This window comes from Rhinolophus sinicus, chromosome 17, assembly GCF_057876585.1.
Source record: "Rhinolophus sinicus isolate RSI-liver-muscle chromosome 17, RSI-T2T, whole genome shotgun sequence".
Classification (NCBI taxonomy): Eukaryota; Metazoa; Chordata; class Mammalia; order Chiroptera; family Rhinolophidae; genus Rhinolophus; species Rhinolophus sinicus.
The window spans coordinates 64,113,863-64,136,106 of NC_142517.1; the positions used below are offsets into that span (position 1 = coordinate 64,113,863).

A 22,244-nucleotide genomic window follows, 5' to 3' on the forward strand; every position below is an offset into this window, starting at 1 on the left:
ATTCTAACTGGGGTGAGGTGATATCTCATTGTGGTTTTGATTTGCATTTCTCTGATGATTAGTGATGTTGAGCATTTTTTCATATGTCTATTTGCCATTTGTATGTCCTCTTTGGAGAAATGTCTCTTCAGGTCCTCTGCCCATTTTTCAATTGGGTTGTTTGTTTTTTTTGTTGTTGAGTTGCATGAGTTCTTGTATATTTTGGATATTAGCCCTTTATCGGAGGCACTGTTTGCAAAAATCTTCTCCCATTCAGTTGGTTGTCTCTTTATTTTGTCGATGGTTTCTTTCCTTGTGCAGAAGCTTTTAAGTTTGATATAGTCCCATTGATTTATTTTAGCTTTTACTTCCGTTTCCTTTGGAGTCAAATTCCTAAAATGCTCTTTGAACCCAAGGTCCATAAGTTTAGTAACTATGTTTTCTTCTATGCAGTTTATTGTTTCAGGTCTTATGCTTAAGTCTTTGATCCATTTTGAATTGATTTTGGTACATGGCAACAGATAGCAGTCCAGTTTCATTCTTTTGCACGTGGCTTTCCAATTCTCCCAGCACCATTTATTGAAGAGGCTGTCTTTTCTCCATTGTATGTTTTTTGCTTCTTTGTCAAAAATTATCTGTCCATATTTATGTGGTTTTATTTCTGAGTTCTCAATTCTATTCCATTGGTCTCCGTGTCTGTTTTTCTGCCAATACCATGCTGTTTTGATTACTGTTGCCCTGTAGTACAAGCTAAAGTCAGGGAGTGTGATACTCCAGCATTGTTCTTTTTTCTTAAGATTGCTTTGGATATTCAGGGTCTTTTGTGGTTCCAAACAAATCTGGTGAATTTCTGTTCTATTTCTTTTAAAAATGCCATTGGGATTTTGATGGGGATTGCATGAACTCTGTATATTGCTTTGGATAATACGGCCATTTTAACTATGTTGATTCTTTCAATTCATGAGCACGGAATGTTTTTCCATTTCTTTGTTTCTTTTCCAATTTCTTTTAAAAATGTCTTATAGTTTTCAGTATACACGTCTTTCACATCCTTGGTTAAGTTTATTCCTAGGTATTTTATTCTTTTTGCTGCAATTGCAAAAGGAATTGTTTGGTTTTTTTTATTTCTTTTTCTGAGATTTCATTGTTAGTATATAGGAATGCAATGGAATTTTGTATGTTGATTTTGTAGCCGGCAACTTTACTGTATTTGTTGATTGTTTCTAACAGCTTTTTGGTGGAGTCTTTAGGGTTTTCTATATATAGCATCATGTCATCTGCAAAGAGTGACAATTTAACTTCTTCATTCCCAGTTTGGATGCCTTTTGTTTCTTTCTCTTGCCTGATTGCTCTGGCGAGGACTTCCAACACTATACTGAAAAGCAGAGGTGATAGGGGACCCTGTCGTGTTCCTGAACGTAGAGCAAAGGGTTTCAGTTTTTCACCATTAATTATGAGATTAGCTGAGGGTTTGTCATATATTGCCTTTATTATGTTAAGGTATTTTCCTTCTATACCTATTTTATTAAGTGTTTTAATCATAAATGGATGTTGTATCTTGTCAAATGCTTTTTCTGCATCAATTGATATAATCATATGATTTTTGTCCTTTATTTTGTTTTTGTGATGTATCACATTGATGGATTTGCATGTGTTGAACCATCCTTGTGTCCCTGGGATGAATCCCTACTTGGTCATGATAAACTATTTTTCTTTAAATTGTGAAAATTTAATGATTTTTCTTCAAAGTTTGAATTACTTTTTTCAGATTGTTTGGTAAGGTTGTTGGAAAACAGGTACTCTCACACATTACAGAAATTAGTACATCATTGCTATAAGAAAATTTAGCAATATCCACCAAAATAATAGATGCGTGTATATTGCGGGCCAGCAATTCCATGTTTAGAAATTTAATTCTAGATTGTTCACACGTGTATCAAATTATATGCAAACAAGTTTATTCATTGCAGCATTGTTTTTAATACTAAGAAGTTGAGAACATTATAAATATCCATCAAAAGGGGACTAGTTAAATATATTATGATACATTTATACAATGATATATCATGCAAAAAATAATAAGAAAGTTTTTTTGGTAACATTGATATGGAATGATCTCCAAGCTATATTAAGCAAAAAGGGCAGAGGCAGAACAGTGTGTATGATATACTAACATTTATGTAAAAAATAATTTAAAAATATAGAACATATTTATATGTATTTGCTTACATATTTATAAATACACACATGCATGTATATATTTACACATACACATATATTTGCTTATATAAAATATCTCTGGAAGGATAGATATGAAACTAAAGACACCAGTTGCTGCGAAAAAGGAACTGCATAGCTGAGAGACAGGAATAGAAGGGAAACATTTCATTTAATACTTTTATATAAGTCATGAATTTTGAACTATGTGGATATATTTTCCAGTCAATAAACAATTTACAAATACAAGAAACAAAAAAGAAAAAAAAAAACCTTCAAACTTCGAAGGAAAAAATCATTAGATTTTCTTAAAAGAAAAATGTTAGGTCAAGAAGTCCAATGAAAAGCATTATAAAACCAACAAAAATATTTGAGAATTTCTTCAATCTCAGTCTCACCATTGCCTTGAAAGGTAAAGCTTGTGGGGTGTGGGGGGGGGAAGAAGGGGGAGGATATGAACGACTATGAGAATATTAGGGAAATGCTCTTATCAAACAGTACATTTTAATATGTTCAAAAGGCAAACTTAAACAACAGGTTAGGCAACTAAGTTTAATTCATGGTTTTCGTAATAGAAGAAAAGATTGATTGGCAGACTCTTTTAGCCTACTTTATGACATATGCAATTTGACAAGGTATCAAAGATATATTTCAACCTAAATTTCTACCAAGAACAGCCTGAAAATATTGTACTGTGGAAATTCTTTTATGCCATTCTAGACATTTCTCCTTGATGATAACTATGACATAGTTCATAAAGTCTTTTCTTAAAATCTTATACCACCCATACCTTCATATTTCTATGACTCTGAATTCTCAAAATAACGTAACCATGAGACTAAGAAGATACATTGCCTTGACATAAACCTGATATTTACTGAATCCCTTCAATTCAAACTAATATTTCAAACTGATAGACTTCATTTAACGGCATCTCATCCCAAAGCCAGGAGGGGTGATAAAAACAAGGGCAATAAAAGAAATGTGAATCCTCTGGTACCATTAGCTACAACAAACATGAAACACAGTCCAACTCCTAGCCAGATTAATATAACTCTACACCACAGCCTAATTACCTCACTTCCTATTACTTGATAACAGATGTTAGGCTATCAACAAAAAAATCAAAGTGAAGAAAACCAAAGACAGAAAAAATGTTGAAAGTAGCAAGAGGGAAAACATACCTTAGCTACTAGAAACAAAGATAAGCATTATACCAAAGTTCTAATGAGAAACCATGCCTGCAAGCAGAGAATGGAGTGAAACCTTTGAAGTGGTGAAAGAAAAAACCCACCAGCTAGAATTCTACTCCTAGTAAAATTATTGTTCAAGAGTGAAAAGAGCAAAGTTAAAAACTTTTGTTCTTCAAAAGATACTATCAAGAAAGTAAAAAGACATCCCACAGAATGGGAGAAAAACTTGCAAATCATATATCTGATCAAGGTATAGTCTCCAGAATATATATAGAACTCTTACAAATGAACAATAGACATTAAAAATAATGACTATAATAAGCAATAAAAAGACAACTTAATTAAAAAATGAGCAAAGGATCTGAATAGGCATTTCTCCAAAACAGACATACAAATAACCAATAGTACATAAAAAAATGCTAAAACTCATTAATCATTAGACAAACGCATGTCAAAACCACAATGATATACTACCTCACACACAGTAGGATGTCAATAAAAAAAGGATGATAACAAGTGATGGCAAAGATATGGAGAAATTGGAACCCTCAAACATTGCTGGTGGGAATGTAAAATAGTGTAGCCACTTTGAAACAGTCTGGCAGGTCCACAGAAAGTAAAACATAGTTACCATGTGACCCAGCAATTCCACTCCTACATATAGACTCAAGAGAACCGAAAAACACACGTTCACACAAAAATCTGTACATGAATTGTACATAGCAGCATTATTTATAACAGACAAAAAGTAGGAACAACTCAAATAGATACACAAAATGTGGTATATCCATGAAAGAGAATATTATGCAGCCACAAAAAGTAATGAAGTACTGAGACATGCTAGAACATGGATGAACTTTGAAAACATCACGTGGTATGAAAGAAGACAGACACAAAAGGCCATACATTGTATGATATCATGTATATATTATGTCCAGAATAGTCAGATCCAAAAAAAAGAAAGTAGATGAGTACATTCCATGGGCTGGGGAAAAGGGTAATTGGGAATGACTGCTAATGGGTACGGGGTTTCTTTTGGGGATGATGAGAATGTTCTGGAATTACACAGCGGTGATGGTTGAACAATCTTATAAGCACAGTAAAAACAACTGAATCGTATCCTTTAAAAGAGTGAATTTTATGGTATGTAAATTATATCTAAAAAAAAAAAAAAAAAAGGAAAGGAAAGGAAAAATAAAGACTTCCTGAGACAAACAAAAACTAAAGAAGTCCACTGCCGTCAGAACTGCCCTACAATAAATGGTAAAACAAGTTCTTCAAGCAGGAGAAAAATGACATAGGCCAGAAATTTGGATTATTATAGACAGAAAGAGTGGTGAAGAAAGAATAAGTGCGGTAAAATAAAATCTTTTTTCTTATTTTAAATTGATCTGAAAGATAACTGTCAAAGCAATACTAGCAGAAATGTACTGGGTGATTATAGCATATGGGTCAGAGAGATGAATGACAGCAATGTCACAGGGACAGTATGGAGGAACTGGGAATAATCTGCTAGAAGGTACCTGCACTACATGTGAAGTTACAGTATTATTTGAAGGTCGACTTCGATTACATTCTATGTAACATATATACTAGTTCACAAAGTAAGCCTCACTAAATTTTAAAAAATAGTACCATACAGACTAGGATCCCTGAACATACAGCAATTGAGTTAGAAGTTAATTAGAAAATGAGTTGAAATTCCTGCATATTTGGAAATTTTAAAACACAGTTAAACACTCACAGGTTCAAAAACCGTAATGGATGTTTTAAAAAATTAGATCTTAACAACAATGATAAATACTATACATCAAAACTAATGGAATGTATCAAAATTAGTGTTTTGAAGGAAATATTTAGCTTTAAATACTTATATAAAACTGATGAGTACCTGAAAGTTAATGAGCTATGTGTCCACTTTAAGTTAGGAAAAAAACTACAAAACAACTCCCCCCAAAAGTAAAAAGAAAGATATAGTAAATATGAGTGGGAATTAATGCAACTGAAAAATATGTGTATAATAGAGAAAATCAACAAAGTCAAAAGTTCATTGTTTGGAAAAACAATAACAAGAAAATAAACAAGCATCCAGTAAAACTAATTAAGGAAAAAGAATTAAAGCACACCTCAATAATATTATGTGCTATTGTACACTTAATATACTACAGTATTGTATAAAAAAATAATATTATGAATGAAATGAATATGCATGATTATAGATAAAATAAATACTAAAAAGATCATAAAATAATACTGTCAACAACCATATGCCAAAACATTTGAAAAGTTAGGTGAAATTGTATATGCAAAGAAATTGTAATTTACCAAAACAATGCAGAAAGTTCTGAAGGTTGTAAGGAAACTGCAGGAGTGGTTGGTTAAAATTTTTCCCATGAAGAAAACATCAGTCTCAGATAATTTTATGTGAATATTCTACCAAGCTGAAAAAACAGATCATCTCAAACTTATTTAAACTCTTTTCAAAAGTAGAAAAGAAGGAATACTCCCAGTTCATTTCAGAAAACCTGCATAACTCTGACACCAATGTCATATATAGTCAAAATGAGAAAGAAAAATAAGAAGGCCAGTTCACTCATGAATATAGAATCAAACTTCTGACCAACATATTAGTAAATCAAATAGAACAATGTATTAAAAATAAGATAACATACCTTGACAAAGTTAGGTTCATCCCAAGTATGCAAGGATAGATTAATATTTGTTTTTAAAAAACCAAAAACCTATAAATGTTCCTTAATACAATCATTTTAAAAAGAAAAATGTATAGTTACCTCAATAGATACAGACAACACATTTGATAAAATTCAACACAAACACATGATTAAAAGCTTCAGAAAAATCAGAATAGAAGAGAACTTCCATACCTTAATAAAGAATATCTACAAAAAACTCTTACAGAATGTGAGAGAATGATGAACACAGAGTTCAGAATGGGTAAATGGAGACAGGGGAATGAGGTAGGAAAGAACCTCATAGATGGATGTAAATGATTGTCAAGGTACCGATTTTTATCATGAGTAGGGGCTCCCACGGATTCTTATTTTATTATTAAAACCAACTGAACAAACATGCATGAATCAGTGATGAGAGTATGTCACAAATCAGTGAGTCAAAGTGTTGTTCCGACAGCATCAGCATCACCTGGAAACTTGTAAAAAATGCGAGTACTCCAGCCCCAGCCCAGACCTGCTGAATCAGGAACTTTGGGGGGTGGAACCCAGCAACATGTGTTTTTACAAGCCCTCCAGGCGATTCTGATGCATGCTAAAGATTGGGTACCACTATCACAAACCACGAAGTCTATACACCTATTGTCCAATGAACAAAAGAGAAAGCCCAGCTGGTGGAGGCAGTGTAGGTGGTTCACGGGGATGACCATCAGACTTTCTCATTTAGTTGCGTTTTAAAGTAGATGATAGAGTTTTAAAGTAGATGACTCCCTTTCTTGATGATGCCCTGGCAACAAATCTACAAGGGAGAAAAAGAGGCCTATTACACTATTAAAACCAACAGTAATTCCTAACACTAGAAACTTGCTACACCTTCATGGAGTGTCAAATTTTATTATGTAGATCCAAAATCAGAACCACTTTTAGAAAGTAGCATTCTTCCCATTTGCTGAAGAATAACCTCCAAGGGTTTTCCTACAGTTTCATATGAGGGGGAAAAAACCCATTGGTTCAGCACAGCACAAGCAACCTTCAGTAGAGAAAAATCTAGAGAGGATAAAGAATGAAAGGTGGTGTGTTGAAAACTACTGGGCACTGCTGCCCAAGACAAAGTGCTATTTTTGGAGTGCAGTATTTCTCTGCAAAGGTCCTACCAGAAGCATCTTGTCTTCCAGATAAGGGTTATACCTTATGAATCTCCTCCAACTCATGGTCCATCCTTGCTGCCCTCTTTAGAAAACCAGCTTTGGTGGTAATGACTTTAGGTTTTGGAGGCCGGATTCGGGGTTGTGTCACAAAATCTGGGAGACACGACTCAAGTTCGACTAACCCTAGGGGAAGGAAGTACATGTTTTTAGTATCCGGTGCTTAAATTTAGCATTTTGAAAGCCTATTGTTAATTTTAGTAGCTGTTTGCCAAGTCGTCTCATTTAGAATTATTGATAAGTAGTATCTCATATAATTGAATTGTCCCCCAAGTGTAAAGCAAATTTCTATATAGTTAACTCATGTTCTTTGTGACTTAGACTGTAAAATGAGAAGTGACTTCTAAGATGAAAACACTGCCTTACAAAAAATAAATTCCACAATAAGAATCCACAGAAAATGAATGATCATATGATACACGGCACCACCAGTAAAAAGCAGATGTACATCAAGTCATCACACTCTGCCCTGGAGACGGTCACCAGGGCTACATGTTCAACAGTGTAAGAATCAACTCTTGGTCTAGGCCATGTGATGTTTCAACTTGTCAACTGAAATTTAAATAATTTCAATAAGCCTCACTTGAAATTTACAACAGGGATAGCCCTCTTCATGAATTATCTCCTTGGCCACTAGTTTTCTGCCATTTCTTCTTAAAGGACTGATTTCATTATTTATTTCTTGTTTGCTTCATAACCCAGTATAGAAGCTTTTTCTATTTCATTTTTTATAGAACTTTGATTGTTAGTGACCTTAAACATATTTAACTGTGTATTATCTATTTGACTTGACTCCTTGATAAACTGTTGTATAGTGCATCCATTTATTTATTTGGCTCTTAATAGTTTTTACTTGTTTGTATCAACTCATATAAATAAAATTAAATCTGTTAATTGATATTTCTTGCAAATATTTTTATTTGTTGTTTAGCTTTTAATCTAAATTACTGTATTTTACATATTTAATTTACATTTCTTTTGTTTTCACCACTGTTGAATTATGTACTCTTATATTTGTTTAGCTAATCTTACTGAGGTATATTTTGTTACCAATTGCTAATTCTCAATACGTAATCTTAATCACTAGTATAAAAGATGTAAAGTACTGCTCATATCAAGGTCCATATAGGAAGACTCTCCTCCCCAGGATATATATAAAGTATATATTTAATTTGTATTTCTAAGATAACCCTCTTATACTAGACTTGTAATGATGTAAATTACTTACCTTCATAGGTATTGAGATAGTGGTTTTTTACTACAAAGTCCTCTGAGTTGTTGTCTGGGAAACGACCAAGGCGAGATAGAGGTCCATAGACCTGTGATGCATAATCAGAATAATCCTTGATGATATTTCTTCTCTCCAACTTCCCTTCTACATTCTTTCTCTTTCCCACAAGTTTTCTGATTGCTAAAATACAACATACCTCGATGACTATCTCCAAAATATTGTTCTGAATGATCCAAATGCAGAATAGTGGACCAATCCTAATTTTATTCCCAGGGAAGCTACTGAACTGAATAAATTTCCTGAAGACCACTCAATGCAGCCCTAATGTAACACTAAAAACAAAGTCTATCATGGGTGTAACCCAGATGGCCATGAGACAGACGCGAGTGACAGAAGCTGCATCAACTAGTGTCCTCAATGGGTACTCATCAAAAATCCTATATAAAAGCATTTCAGGTTCTGGGCCAAGAGGAGATAGTCAATAAAAATTTGTTAAGTGAATGAAAGAGACTCAAAGTAACTGAAGAAATACAAGTTCAATGGAGTCTAAGGGACTTACTCTCTCCTAGGAGAATAATTAAAAGAGAGGGAAGACTACAGGTTCTTCAACAATCTCTGTCCATCTTGGCTAACCCCAGAATAAATTAGAATATGTCAAGTATTGAAAAGAAAAAAAATGCTGACAATATCTAAATGCCTACCTATAAGCTATTAAAAGTTATTTTCTCACATCAAAAGAGAAAAGAAAACGAAAAAGTTAAAAGTTCAGTTCAGTAAAAATAATTTTTAAGGAATTAATTTTTTGTAATTGTTTGACTTTTGCTAGAAAAATGACAATTTTGAATTATTTTTAAATGTGATTATATTTCTATTATTATGTCTATAGATTTCTAATTTACATACATAATTGATACATTACAATTTTATAAGTAAATAAATTACATTAAAAGTTACTCAACACACTTGTCTCATTAGGGAGACCACCTCAGGGATGATGTAGATGCCTAATCACTGCACTGTACACCTGAAGCTGAAGCTGAACAATAATGAATGTCAACTACAAGTTTATATATATATACACATATATGTATATGTGTATATATATATAAAAACATATATAAACATATATATGTATATACTTACAAGAAGCGTTGTACAGCATTAGGAATAGAGACAGTGGAAATGTAATGGCTGTGTGCGATGTCAGAGGGGTAGTGGATGGGGGGGAGGGGGTTGGCACAGTGTGAGGGATATACATGATAAATGTCTAAGTATTACTTTGTTTTGTGCAGCTAAAACTAATAAAAATAAAAATAAAGTTATTCAACAAATTAACTATAAAATTAAGTGACATGGTAATAAGTTAAAACTTTTTATTTTAAATTTTAATTTAAAATTTTTATTGACATTTTTAATCTTCCACTGACTCATCTTTTAATGTATAAAGTACAGATACACTTGCAGTAAATAAACAGATATATAGTATGTCTGGTATTAAAACTTCATGGGAAAGGGCGAGTAGGAAAAACAATGTCTCACTGTCTCTTCTGGGGGCAATAATGAAAAAAAGGTTGAAAAACAGGACTCTCTATCCAGGGCGTCAGTCCATGAAAATGGGAGCCAAACACCTACCCCCACACACACATACCCCATAATGTCAATAACTTGACTACCTGTTAGAACATCATTACTTGATTTTCTTGGTGAGGAATTTTCCTCCACTCTCCTACTATTAAGAAATAATTCATCTCCTGTCCCTTGCCTTTTTAATAACACTAGGACCAAAAAAGAATTATATCATAGTTAAATCAGGTTTGGTGAAAGAACCAAAGCAAGGCCAACTTTTCCATTCTCTTCATTGTTCATGCCACACTAGTACCTGATACATGTGCACGTCGAATTTGTGCCAATTTTGCCTCCTTTGCTTCCTGCAGTTTAGACCATTGGGCATTCAAGTGCCTCATGTTCACTTCATTTTGATTCTCGTTACGTTTCTTCAGCAGCTCTTTTAGAACTTCCAGGCGAATTTCCTGCAGTCTTCAAATAAACGATAAAATATAAGTGTGTGGTATCTCAAACAGGGTGTTCTACTAGAAAGGGAACAACTACCATAAACAGGATCTTCTTTTTAGGTTGGTATCATATTCATGTATTCTAAAAAGACCACCCTGGCAAAAGTGTGACAAATGGGGGCCGGCGGGGAGCAACTTAATAGTGAGTCTAAATGATAGGAATAAGTATGGGTGTAGTTCTGATGGACAAAGAAGAGCGTGCCAGGTGATGGGCCAAATAAGGGCTCTCTAGGCAGATGGGCCTAAATGAACAACAAGATGTCCGTGCACAGTTCCAGGCTGAGTGGTTGCTGGAGGGCTAAATATAATAACAGAAGGAGTGAAGAGAAAAGGAGGTTGAGGCATGTCATCTTACGTAGTGAAATGTGCAAACGCCAGTGTCTGGCACATATAGGTATTCAGTCAACTTTTGTTTCCCTTCCCCTTACCTTTATTTTGTTCTCCCAGGGTTACCTTGCTCATGTGTATACAACTATACACTAATGACTTTAAAATCTTTACCTCCAGCCCAGATATTTCTGAACCAGACTTTCTGTCTATTTGAATCTCCAGGTATCCCCTGGAAACCTCAAAAACACCCACTCACTTTGGTCCCCCATAAATCCACGTGTCCTGTTACATCTTCTTCCCTCCTCTAAGGATTCCTCTTCTAAAACCCTTCTTGCATCCACTCCCTAGCTTATGTTTTTATCATCTCTCTCCTAACTTGGAATATAGTTGCTAGTCTAGTTTCTCCTTCTAATCTTTGTTCCACATAGCTGTCAAGATTTTCCCTCCTAAAATAGATATTTGAACATTTTACACCTACCTCAAAATTCACACAGTAATTTAGTCAGTCATTCATTTGCCAAATATTTATTAAGTGCTCACCATATGCCACACAGGGAACCAACAATGATGAACAAGATAAAATGCCTCCTTTCCAGAAGCACTGTTGCAGTGGAGTAGGCATATAAACCAACATTTACAACACAAGGAGATAAATAATAGACCAGAAGAATGAAAAGACTTCTATGGGAAAAAGAAACGACAGAGCATCTATGTGTAGTGCTAGTCCCAGTTGGTCAGCGGGGAGGAACGGGTTGGTGGGGAGGGCTTTCTTAGAGAAGCCATTAACTCAGCTGACTGGAGGATAAACAAGGATTGAGATTTGTCAGGATGACAACAGAGAAGTGAGGCCTCAGCAGAGGGAGACGAATGTTCGACTCAAAAGGACTAGAGACAGAGCTCCGCTGCTGGGGCTTCTCAAACTGAATATGCATGGCGGGTGGGGAAATAGTGACAAGTGAATACGGCAAGCCGAGCATTTGTTAAAAATAAGCCACACAGCAACAGTCACCTTTCTCTCTAGAGTTAGAAATCTTAGGTTCAGTTCTCAGCTTCATCACTTACCTCAATTTCATGTCATGAAATGGACATAATAATAGTATCCATCCCGCTAGGTTGTTGTAAGCATTAAATAATTTAATGTATACAACGTGCAAGAACAGTAGTTCTTGAACTTGGCGCATGTATCACATAATCGGAGGGTTGTTACGACAGATTGCTGTGCCCGAGGCCTGATTCAGCAGGTCTGGGATGGAGCCTGAGAATTCGCATTTCTAACAAGTTCCCAGATAATGCTGATGCTGCTGGTCTTTGGACCACACTTTGAGAATTACTGAAACTTGGTTCCAGCACATAGTAAGCACTCTATATGTGTTACATGCTATATGAATATCATCATCATCATCACTGATATTATCACATTATCTGTGAAACCTGATGGTTTCTTACTTACTCTGCAACACCCAGCTCAGAGGCTACCTTCTCTCAGTAGTTTTCCCAAATCTCCGAGCACCTCAAACAGAACTGATTATTCCCTCTCCTGGGTTCCCCTAGCGCTTTGTGGATAGAGCAGCACACCACCTGACAGACCCTTCCTGAGAGTTGTTGCTGTGAAGGTCTTTTGCATCATGCCCACCCAACCTCCCTTCCCCCACCCCAGTGGACCATAAGGAGCCACGTCAGGGAATACATAGCAGTTTCCTATTCATCCCAGTTTCCCCAACTCACAGCACAGAGCCTGGCACAGAGGAGGGACTCAAAACACGTTTATTAAAATTACCCTCAGTTGAACAAAAGTACTCACTTTCTCAGATAATGTCTTCAGTCTGGCCAGATTTATTTTTGATATTTTTGATGTCCTTCTGACAAGAATATACTTCTCCAAATTGCAGCAATAAATTTAAATTTCTGCAGACAGGATTGAATATCTGATACCTACTTTGCTTCAAACACTATTTTCTATAAAATTGCAAGTTTTTACCGAAACACCACACAGTCCCGATTCAGAGCTCATCAGAAGGTGTTGCAAAAAGATAAACATACTTTGAATTCAGAACCACACTGAGTCCCTGACCCTCTTTGTCCCTAACATTCTTGTATGTAAGCAACACCGTTAGCAACCTCGGCAGCTTTGCTCCCAGCACCAAAGTGCCTCTGCCGGGCTTGGAACAAAGGACAACCTCCGCGAGATCTCTTCCCTTCTCTCCTGCTAGGAAGTTGTCATTTTTTGGTTCTCATCATTTCTACATATTCCAGAGACAACCTCAATTACTGAAAATACATCAGTGAACGTGACTGAAAATGCAACCAGAAGTACCTAAGCAGACGGTTATTTATGAGCCGTGAGCTCATCTCTTAATTGAAAAATTCCACAATTTGGCTTTTAAATAGAAAATGCCTCAATAGCTGTAGCGAGAACTCCAGGTGTCCTTACTGTGACTCGGGTACCAGGGGAATAAGAGAGGATCAGCTAGGAGGCTGTTTGATGCCTGTAAAGAAGGCCAAGGCCCAGGGATAGTGGCACTGGGAAGGAACAGCAAGGGACAGTTTGAAAGACAGTTTGCAAAACTCAGTGGGATTCTGTGACAGTCTAGACCAGATACTAAAGAAAAAAGGGAAGAGAAGAATCAGAGGTGCATTGAGGGAATTGCTCAGATCTGGGTTCCACGCTGAACTTCACACACAAAGAGGGCACTATACATTTTTATATTAATGGAGAGAAAATTACAGTGTCATTATTCCTGAAAGAGCCAGAAACCCAATTTCCTATCTCTATAGGCTGAGGATTATTTTTAAACCTATACATTTGGTAAAATGCTTTACAGATACAAAGTGTTAACATTACTTCCATTGTGCAGGAACAGTTGTCTGGGTGATGGAGAACCTACTTTTCAATCTCCTGCTCTCTGAAGGCCCACTCCTTCCTCTCCATTGCATTTATCATCCTTCTCCTCTTCTCAGCCTGGGAGGCGTCACTCAGAGAGGGAAGAGTGGCTTCCCAAGCTCTCTTCTCCCGGGCACGTTCTATCATCTCTACCTCAGCTTGTCCTGCTGGGAGACCTCGACCTGGAGGATGAAGCAAAATACTTTAGAAAAACATGGACAAACTCATTTACTCCCTCTCAGTTCCTGTCCTCTTTAAATTCAAGGTTATGACAAGACGGAATGGTACCGGGAAATATCCTCCAGATGTGCCTCACAGCTGTAACCCTGCACTGCTTCTTGTTAATTTAGCTAGAAGACATTCTAGTTGCGTGTAAGATGCTAGAAAGTATTTGAAGAATATTATGGGACTACTGAATAATCACAGCTGGAAATGCCCTATCTTGGACAAATCTAAATTTTGAAATACAGAGAAATGTCAAAGTAACTTGCAGAAGGTCACCATTTATATCTTTTTCCATAAACACCTTGCACATGTTTTCATTAAGTGGTTACCCAGGTACTTTGCTGCTTGTTGGCATTAAAAACTATTTTTTTCAATATTTCTAATTAGATATTGCTCATCTATAGGAAATCTACTGAACGTTATATGCTGATTTCATAATCAGCTACCTTGTCGAACTCAAGTTCTTCTGATCATTTATTTTATTTGAATTTCTAAATGAGCACATTGTCTGTAACTAAAGATAGTTTTCCTTCTTGCTAATCCTCAAACCTCATTTTTTTCTCTTATCTTACTGCACTGACTCAGTATTTCTAACCGGAGCGCTATTATTGCCATATTGGACAGTTATTTGGTTTATGGGCTGCCTCCCCCCCCCCAGGACAGGATGTTTAACATCCATGCCTGCCTATCCCTTAAACCCCACCCACGTACTAAATGCCAGGAGCCCTTCCTAATCATTACCACATACAAAAATGTCCCTGAGGGAGAGGGGTCATAGCCTAACTTAATACGCTCTGGGCTGGGATCTTCTCTGCATTGCTGAATAATAGTGGTGATGAAGGGATCATTGTCGTTTCCTTCATGGATAAAAGCTTCTCAAGTTTCACCTTTAGTATTATGTTTATTGAAGGCTGTGGTAGATACCTTTTATTAAGTTACTCACATTTCCTTCAGATCCCAGAGTTTACATCATGAATGAGTCCTGAATGTTATCAAACACTTTTTCCACATCTATTGAAGCATTTTTTCTATATTTTCTGTTAAAATGGTGAATTACATCGGTTTATTTTCTGATATTGTATTAAACTTGAATTTATGTGACTAAACCACTTGTTATGACAAGTTATCCTTTTTAAGTACTGAAAGATTTGATTGCTGGTATTTTACTTAGAATTTTTGCATTTTCTTCATATGTGAGACGGCCCTGTAATTTTCCTTTCTAGTATTATCTTTATTCAGTTTTCAAATCAAGGTTATACTAGCTTCATAAAATGAATAAATTAACTTTTATTTTCTCTTTCTTTTTTCTGGAACAATTTGTATAAAACAAAGCTTATGTATTCCTTAAAGGAGTGGTAAACTTACCTTTAAAACTGTTAAGGCCTGGTGCTCTTAAAAGGACTTTTTTTTTTTTTTTTTTACCAACTCAATTTCTATAGTTATTCTATTCAGGTTTGCTATATCTTCTTGAAACCAACTTAAATTAATATATATTATCTTCAAAATTTTTATAATTTATCTAAGTTTTAAAATATAGGGCAAAATATGTATAGTCTTCTCTTATAGTTCTTAAATAATTTACTCTGTAGTTATGTCCCTCTTCCAATCCTAATACTGTTTATTAGCATCTTCCATCTTTTGTCTTAATGTTTCTTATAAGAGGTTTAGCTATATTATTAATCTTTATTCAAAAAGTTCCTTTATGGTCCTAATGACCATTTCTTTTGCCTTTTCAAAGCTCTATAGTATTAATTTCTGATTTAAATTTCATTATTCAATTAAGAAGATTAAATAAGTTAATCTTCATTAAAAATGTACAGCACTTGGAACAGTTCTTGGCACATAGTAAACACTTAATACTTTTTTTCTTAGTGCTTATAGTGTCAACCTTTTCCACTATCACTATTTTTCACTTATTTTCATGTACACATTTTATTAATGTATAACATACATGCAGAAAGGTACACAAATAAACATTCCACATAACCAGATCAAGGAACAGAATATTACTAGAACCTTAGATTGCCCATCATACTACCTCCCATCTCTTCCTGCCTCAAGCATGTCGCATCCCGCGCGATGAGAGTTGTGGGGAGCAAGGAGGGCTGCGCAGGGTTAAGAAAAGTCAGTAGCCATGAGTAGAATTTAAGCTAAAGCTCGGCCAAGGGACGTGCAGCCTCAAGGACTGGACGCGCCTAATTGGGCCAGAGCATTAGCTTTTATTAATTAGGTGGGGAAGTAAAGGAGATAAAGCTTGTCAGTCTCAAGATCTGTGAATCCTATATATTATAATAGGAAACTGATTCAAGCCAATCACCCTTGCCTGCAGGTGATGTCTGTACTTCCCCAAGGGACAAAACCTATATGCATATGAATAGATGGCGAGCACACCATTGAATCTCTTCCCTTGCAGGTTTTGGGAAGGAATGCAGCCACGGAGGCTGAGGCTTTCCTTAGCCAGGGGAAGGTGGGGGGGGGGCTGTGCCCACCTCTGTGAACCCCGTGAGTTCTCCAGTGGGTCCCTACTTGACTGCCCCGGTCTTAGGTTGCTTTCCACATAGAAAGTCGTACCCGTCTTTGACTGTCCAGTCATCTTTGGGGCCAAACAGGGAGACATAAGGTACAAGCACAAAGGTGAAGCAAAGTCCCTGAAAGGATCCGTCTCACAGACTCTCCTTTCTTTAAGGGCAGGTACATGGAGACAGACCGGTAGGCTGCTGCGTGGCAACACAAGCATAACCACCATCCTGATTCCTAACATATTAATTTAGTTCTGATAGGTTTTGAGCTCTATATAAATAGAATCAAAGTGTACATACTCTTTTTTATCTTACTTCTTTTGCTCAGCATTACATATGTGAGATTCACCCATCTGGTTACATGTAGTTTGTACTTTCATTACCATTGTTATTATATATAGTATTCCATTATGTGAATATGCTGTATTTTATTCATCCATTCTATGGTTGACGGATATTTGGGTTGTTTTTAGTTTGGAGTTATTATGAATAGTGCTGCTATGAATTTTCTCGCACTTGGGTTTTGGTGAATATTCACATGCATTTCTGTTAGTAGAACTAAGTACTCGCTTCTCTTTGGTATATAGCTAGGAATGAAATTCCTGGGTCAGAGGTATGAGTGTTCAGCTTTAGAAGATACGACCAATTTTCAAAAACATGGTTGTAATATATACATGCAGTATATGAAATTGTCTTTGCTACAAATCCTTATCACCACTTGGTAATGTCAATCTTTTCAATATTAGCTTTTCTGGTATGTGTGTAGTAGTATCACCTCAGGGTTTTAATGTGCATTTCCCTGATGCAACTAATCAAGTCGAACATTGTTTCATATGTTAACTGGCAATTTGAAAATCCTTTTGAATTAAGTGCCTGCTCACATCACTTGCTCATTTTTCTATTGGGTTGTCTTTTTCTTATTGATTTTTAGGATTTCTTTATGTGTTCTAGTTATGAGTCTTCTGTCATATACAGCTATTGCAAATATCTTCTCCCAATCTGTGGCTTGCCTTTTCACTATCTTAATGTGTGTTTTGTTGACTAGAAGCTCTTAATTTTAATGTGATCTAATTTCTCATTTTTCCCTGTATGGTTAGCATTTTTCGTCCTATGTAACAAAATCATTGTCTACCCAAGGTCATGAAAATATTCTCTTAAGTTTCCTTCTAAAAGTGTTATTGTGTCATCTTTCACATTTAACATCTTGATTTTGGTTTGTGGTGTGAAGTAAGAATCGAGTCACTTTTTTCAAGATGATCTAATTGACTCAGTATCATGCATTGAAAAGATCATTTTTTCCCCAATTGCACTGCAGTGTCCTCTTTGTCTTAAGTCAGATGATATTTATCTGCGAGTTAATTTCTGGACTCTATTCTGTAACAATGATCTATTCATCTATCTTTGAGAATATGCCACACTCTTTAATTATTACAGCTTCATAGTAGTTTACATCTGGAAGTATATATTGCTCTGTTTCTTTACATTTGCCGTGGCTAATTCTGAAACTTTCACATTTCCATATTAATTTTAGAATCAGGTTATCAATTTACACACACGCGCGCACACACACACACACACACACACACACACACACACCCTGTTGGGTTCTTTACAGGAACTGCATCGAAGTAGGAATCAGAATTAAAGTTTGGTTTTTTTGCACATGAATATCTAATTGTTTCATCACCATTTATTGAAAAGACCTCCTTTGTCCGACTGAATTACAGTGGCGTCTTTCTCATAAGTCAAATGACTATAAATGTAGAGTGAGGAATCTGCCAGGTCAAAGGAGCCCAGAACCATTATTATTTCCTTGCAATGCTACAGTCAAGTATTTCTACATTCAATTCCTTAATGCATTGCCAGATCTACAGCAGGTCTGGCCATGGCCTACCACACACAAATTCTTTTATGTGACGCACTTTAATCATCTTGTTCAAATTGCTTAAACTTTACAGACTTTTGACAGCTTCATCTGAAAACGACCATTAAAATCCATATGAATAGGGATTTGTCCATTTCTCCTTGTGATTCAGTCAATTTTTGCTTTATATATTTGAGTCTATGTAGGGTACGTACAAGTTCATGACAAATACATCTTCTAGTAGATGACTCCTTTTATAACTATTTCATGTCCTTCATTTTCCCTTTTAGTGTTTTTCTGATTAACTTTGGTCTAATATTAATACTATGACATCAACTTTCCGTGGGTGAGCTATCAGTACATTTTTCCACCTATTTATTTTCAAAGTTTCAGTGCTATTTTATAAATAGCAAGCTGTTTTTGCTGGGTTTTTATTAATCCAACCCAAGAATGTTTTTTAATAGGCAAGTTTAAGTCACAATTTCTAAAGGTCCCTCTTATTAATTTTTATTGTTTCACATAATATAGGTTTAGGCCAGATTTTATTACATTATAAAAGTGACTTTCTAAGAGCTGAGAGATATCAGCATTTCAGAGATAAAATCAAAGATATCCAAATCATCCGATAAGCTATGCAAGAGAGCTTTGATAAATTCCAAGTTAATCTGGCAGAGTAAGATAATATTATACATATGTTGAAAAATGCATTCTGTAATACACTCAAAAAAGGTTTATGTATAAAGAAGGAGTATGGATTGCTTAATGAAAAGGAATTGATTCAGTGGGAGAAACGGTGAGAGTAGGAAAGTGAGTAGTCAGCAAAGCAACCACAAAATTAAACCGACTGACCAATTTCACTTAACATAATACTCTCAAGATCCACCCAGGTTGTCACAAATGGCAATATTCCCTCTTTTTTATGGCTAAGTAGTATTCCAGTGTGTGTGTGTGTGTGTGTGTGTGTGTGTGTGTGTGTGTGTGACATCTTTTTTATACAATCATCCATCAATGGACACTTTGGTTGTTTCCATGTCTTGGCTATAGTAAATAATGTTGCAATGAACATAGGAGTACATATATCTTTATGAATAAGTGTTTTCATATATATATGTAAAAGCAAGAAGACGAATTGCTGGATTATATAGCATTTCTATTCTTAATTTTTTTTTAGGAACCTCCATACTGTTTTCCATAGTGGCTTTACTATTCCCACTAACAGTGTATGAGGGTTCCTTTTTCATATGTGGAATATAAAACAAAAAGTAACAAACAAACTAATGAAACAAACAAAAACAAACTCATATATACAGACAACAGAAAGGTGGTTACCAGAGAAAAAAAGGGGTAGGAGGAGGGAGAAGTGGGTAAAGAAGATCAAATATATGGCAACGGAAGGAAACTAGACTTTTATAATTAGACACAGATGTCGGATTATAATCTTGTATACCTGAAAATTATATAATGTATTAACCAATGTTACCCCCATACATTTAATTAAAAATAAGGAATATGGATTGGGAAAACAGCTCAGCCAAAATATAACTTCAGCTTCAGGGGTCACACGCAATAAGCCTCCTTACAATGAAAAGGGTGCAGCTCTCTTTGAACAAAAGTAGCAGAAAAAGTATGAGTCTATGAAGTAGCTCTACTGAGCAAGATACTTTAAACAGCAAAATTTTAAACCATAGTTGTCTCTATGTGCTCTCGATTTCCTGGAACTCAATAGCCAGCATGGTTATCAGGATTGTCATCTGCAAATATTCAAGAGAATTACCAACTCACCCCAAGTCAGAGTAGCCAGGGTCAAGAGTTCAGGGATTGAATCCTGACACACTACATATTCTGGAGAATACGGATCTGTTTGAACTTCGGCATCACGATAATCAGTCTGGGTGCCCACGGTGTACTTCGAAAAGATGGGTGGGTACTTAGCAGAAGAAGGAGGAAATGTGTATGGCTCCATCCTAAAAGGGAAAATTATTTCAAAAATAAAAACCTCATACAATCACTTATACCATATAATCAAATAAAATTAAATTATTGAACTTCACTAAATCCTTTCTCCCCTTAAACATTGACAGGCACAATGTTATGAATCTAGTGTAACCAGGATTACGCCCCGTAATCTTGAGAGAATCACCTTGTTATTCTCACCTCTGCCAAGAAACGGAAGGGGTATAAAAACCTAGGTCTATACACAAAAGTGCCTATATATCTGCACATCCTTGGGCAGGGCTGTAGTACAGACTATAAAAAAGGTAGATTCTAGGATGTCCTGAGTTACTTCTGAGTCTATTCAGAATTGCTACTTCTCTGTTTTCTTTCTTCTTTGCTTTTAGTTACACAGCCAATTTTAGCTGTTTCCCTTCAGAGATACAAATATAGGAGCAGGAAAAAGAGAAGAAAACTTCATTCCTTGCACAAAAATTAATTCCAGATAATTTAAAGCATTTAATGTAAAAACAAGACTATAAAAGTACTAATAGGAAGCATAAGTAAATAAATCATCTTTGAGTGAAAAGTCTTTTTAAGCATGGCTCAAAAGCCAGAAACTATAAAAGGAAATGATCGATAGAATTAAGTTTCAGTTGAAACTTCTATACCTCAAATTACATAAACAAATTTAAAATGTGAATGGTACACTTGGAAATAGATTTTACAATATACATGATAAAAATTAAACAGCCTCTCTCTATAAAAAAGCCCTTGGTAACCAACAAGACAGTTAAATACCCACAGAAAACCAGGTAAAGGACAATTCACAAAATAGAAAGTAAAACTTCTAAAAAAAACATATGAAAAGATAATGACATAACTAGCAAGCAAAGAAAAGTAAATTAAAACAGCAAGATGCTATTTTATTATATCACATAAGCAAAGATTTAAAAGATTGAAAGTACCTAGCGTTGATGAAGTTTTAAAGAAACAGGCATTCTCATAAACTGTTCATGGAAATACGAACAGGTACAACCCAACTAACAGGGAAATGAGAAATATATATCAAACCCTTAAAATACCTTTTTGCCCCAGCAATTGTACTCCTAGGAATTTATTCTAGGAAATAATTGGACAAGTGTACAAAGACATATGAAAATATGTTCATAAAGTCTCATAAGAGTAAAAATTGCGAATGTAAATGATCAGCATCAATAGAACTGGTTAAAATAACAATTGTTAAACAGTAACAAAGTAATCTATATTTATGAACATACAAAAATGTCCATGATTCCATGCAAAGTAGAAAAAAAGGGACACTCTATACAGCAGTATGCATAGAAGTACATTTTTATGTTTTTAAAAACTGTTTTTGTGCATAAAAAAATGCCTAGATGGTATACAATAAAATAATCACAGCAATTATTTCTGGATAGTAGGATAACAGAGAGAATGTTTTTTTCATATTTATAATTGTCTGAATTTTACTTTTTTTTTTAACCTGAACATGTACTACTTTTAAAATAAGAGGTATACTTCCATTTAAAAGAAAATATTTTTTCTAGTTGGTAGAAGAACTGGTTAAATTACATGAACAATAAACAACTAAATATAATGGCAAAAAAAGAGATTTCCATTTTGAAAACTAGTCAAAGATAATGGGAGATGCTGATATATGAGCACAGCAATCATAGTTTAGCTCTAAGAAAAATGCACCCCAAGCCAGCTAGAAAGAAACACCTATTTGGAGGTTCTACCTGTGCTGGAACAGTACGTTAAATTCTTTTTAATGCTGAATTCTAATGGATATTGAAATAATTTTTCAGCAGTTGCTATGAATTTCTAACATATGTAGACAACATCGTATTTATAGTTTCTTGTGTTTTCAGCAGAAATTATTCTA

The 22,244-nt window shown here is 35.2% G+C and overlaps 1 protein-coding gene across 1 annotated transcript in view; it reads right to left on the reverse strand.

Moving 5' to 3' along the window:
* CFAP91 (cilia and flagella associated protein 91) overlaps positions 1-22,244 on the reverse strand; it is a 58,098-nt gene that overhangs the window by 22,661 nt on the left and 13,193 nt on the right. The window contains exons 6-10 of the mRNA XM_019729664.3: positions 20,189-20,370; positions 13,803-13,980; positions 10,395-10,552; positions 8,513-8,695; positions 7,268-7,410 (exon numbers count right to left, since the gene is read on the reverse strand). Of these exons, the coding sequence (XP_019585223.2) occupies positions 7,268-7,410; positions 8,513-8,695; positions 10,395-10,552; positions 13,803-13,980; positions 20,189-20,370 (844 nt within the window). The remainder of the gene's footprint in view (positions 1-7,267; positions 7,411-8,512; positions 8,696-10,394; positions 10,553-13,802; positions 13,981-20,188; positions 20,371-22,244) is intronic.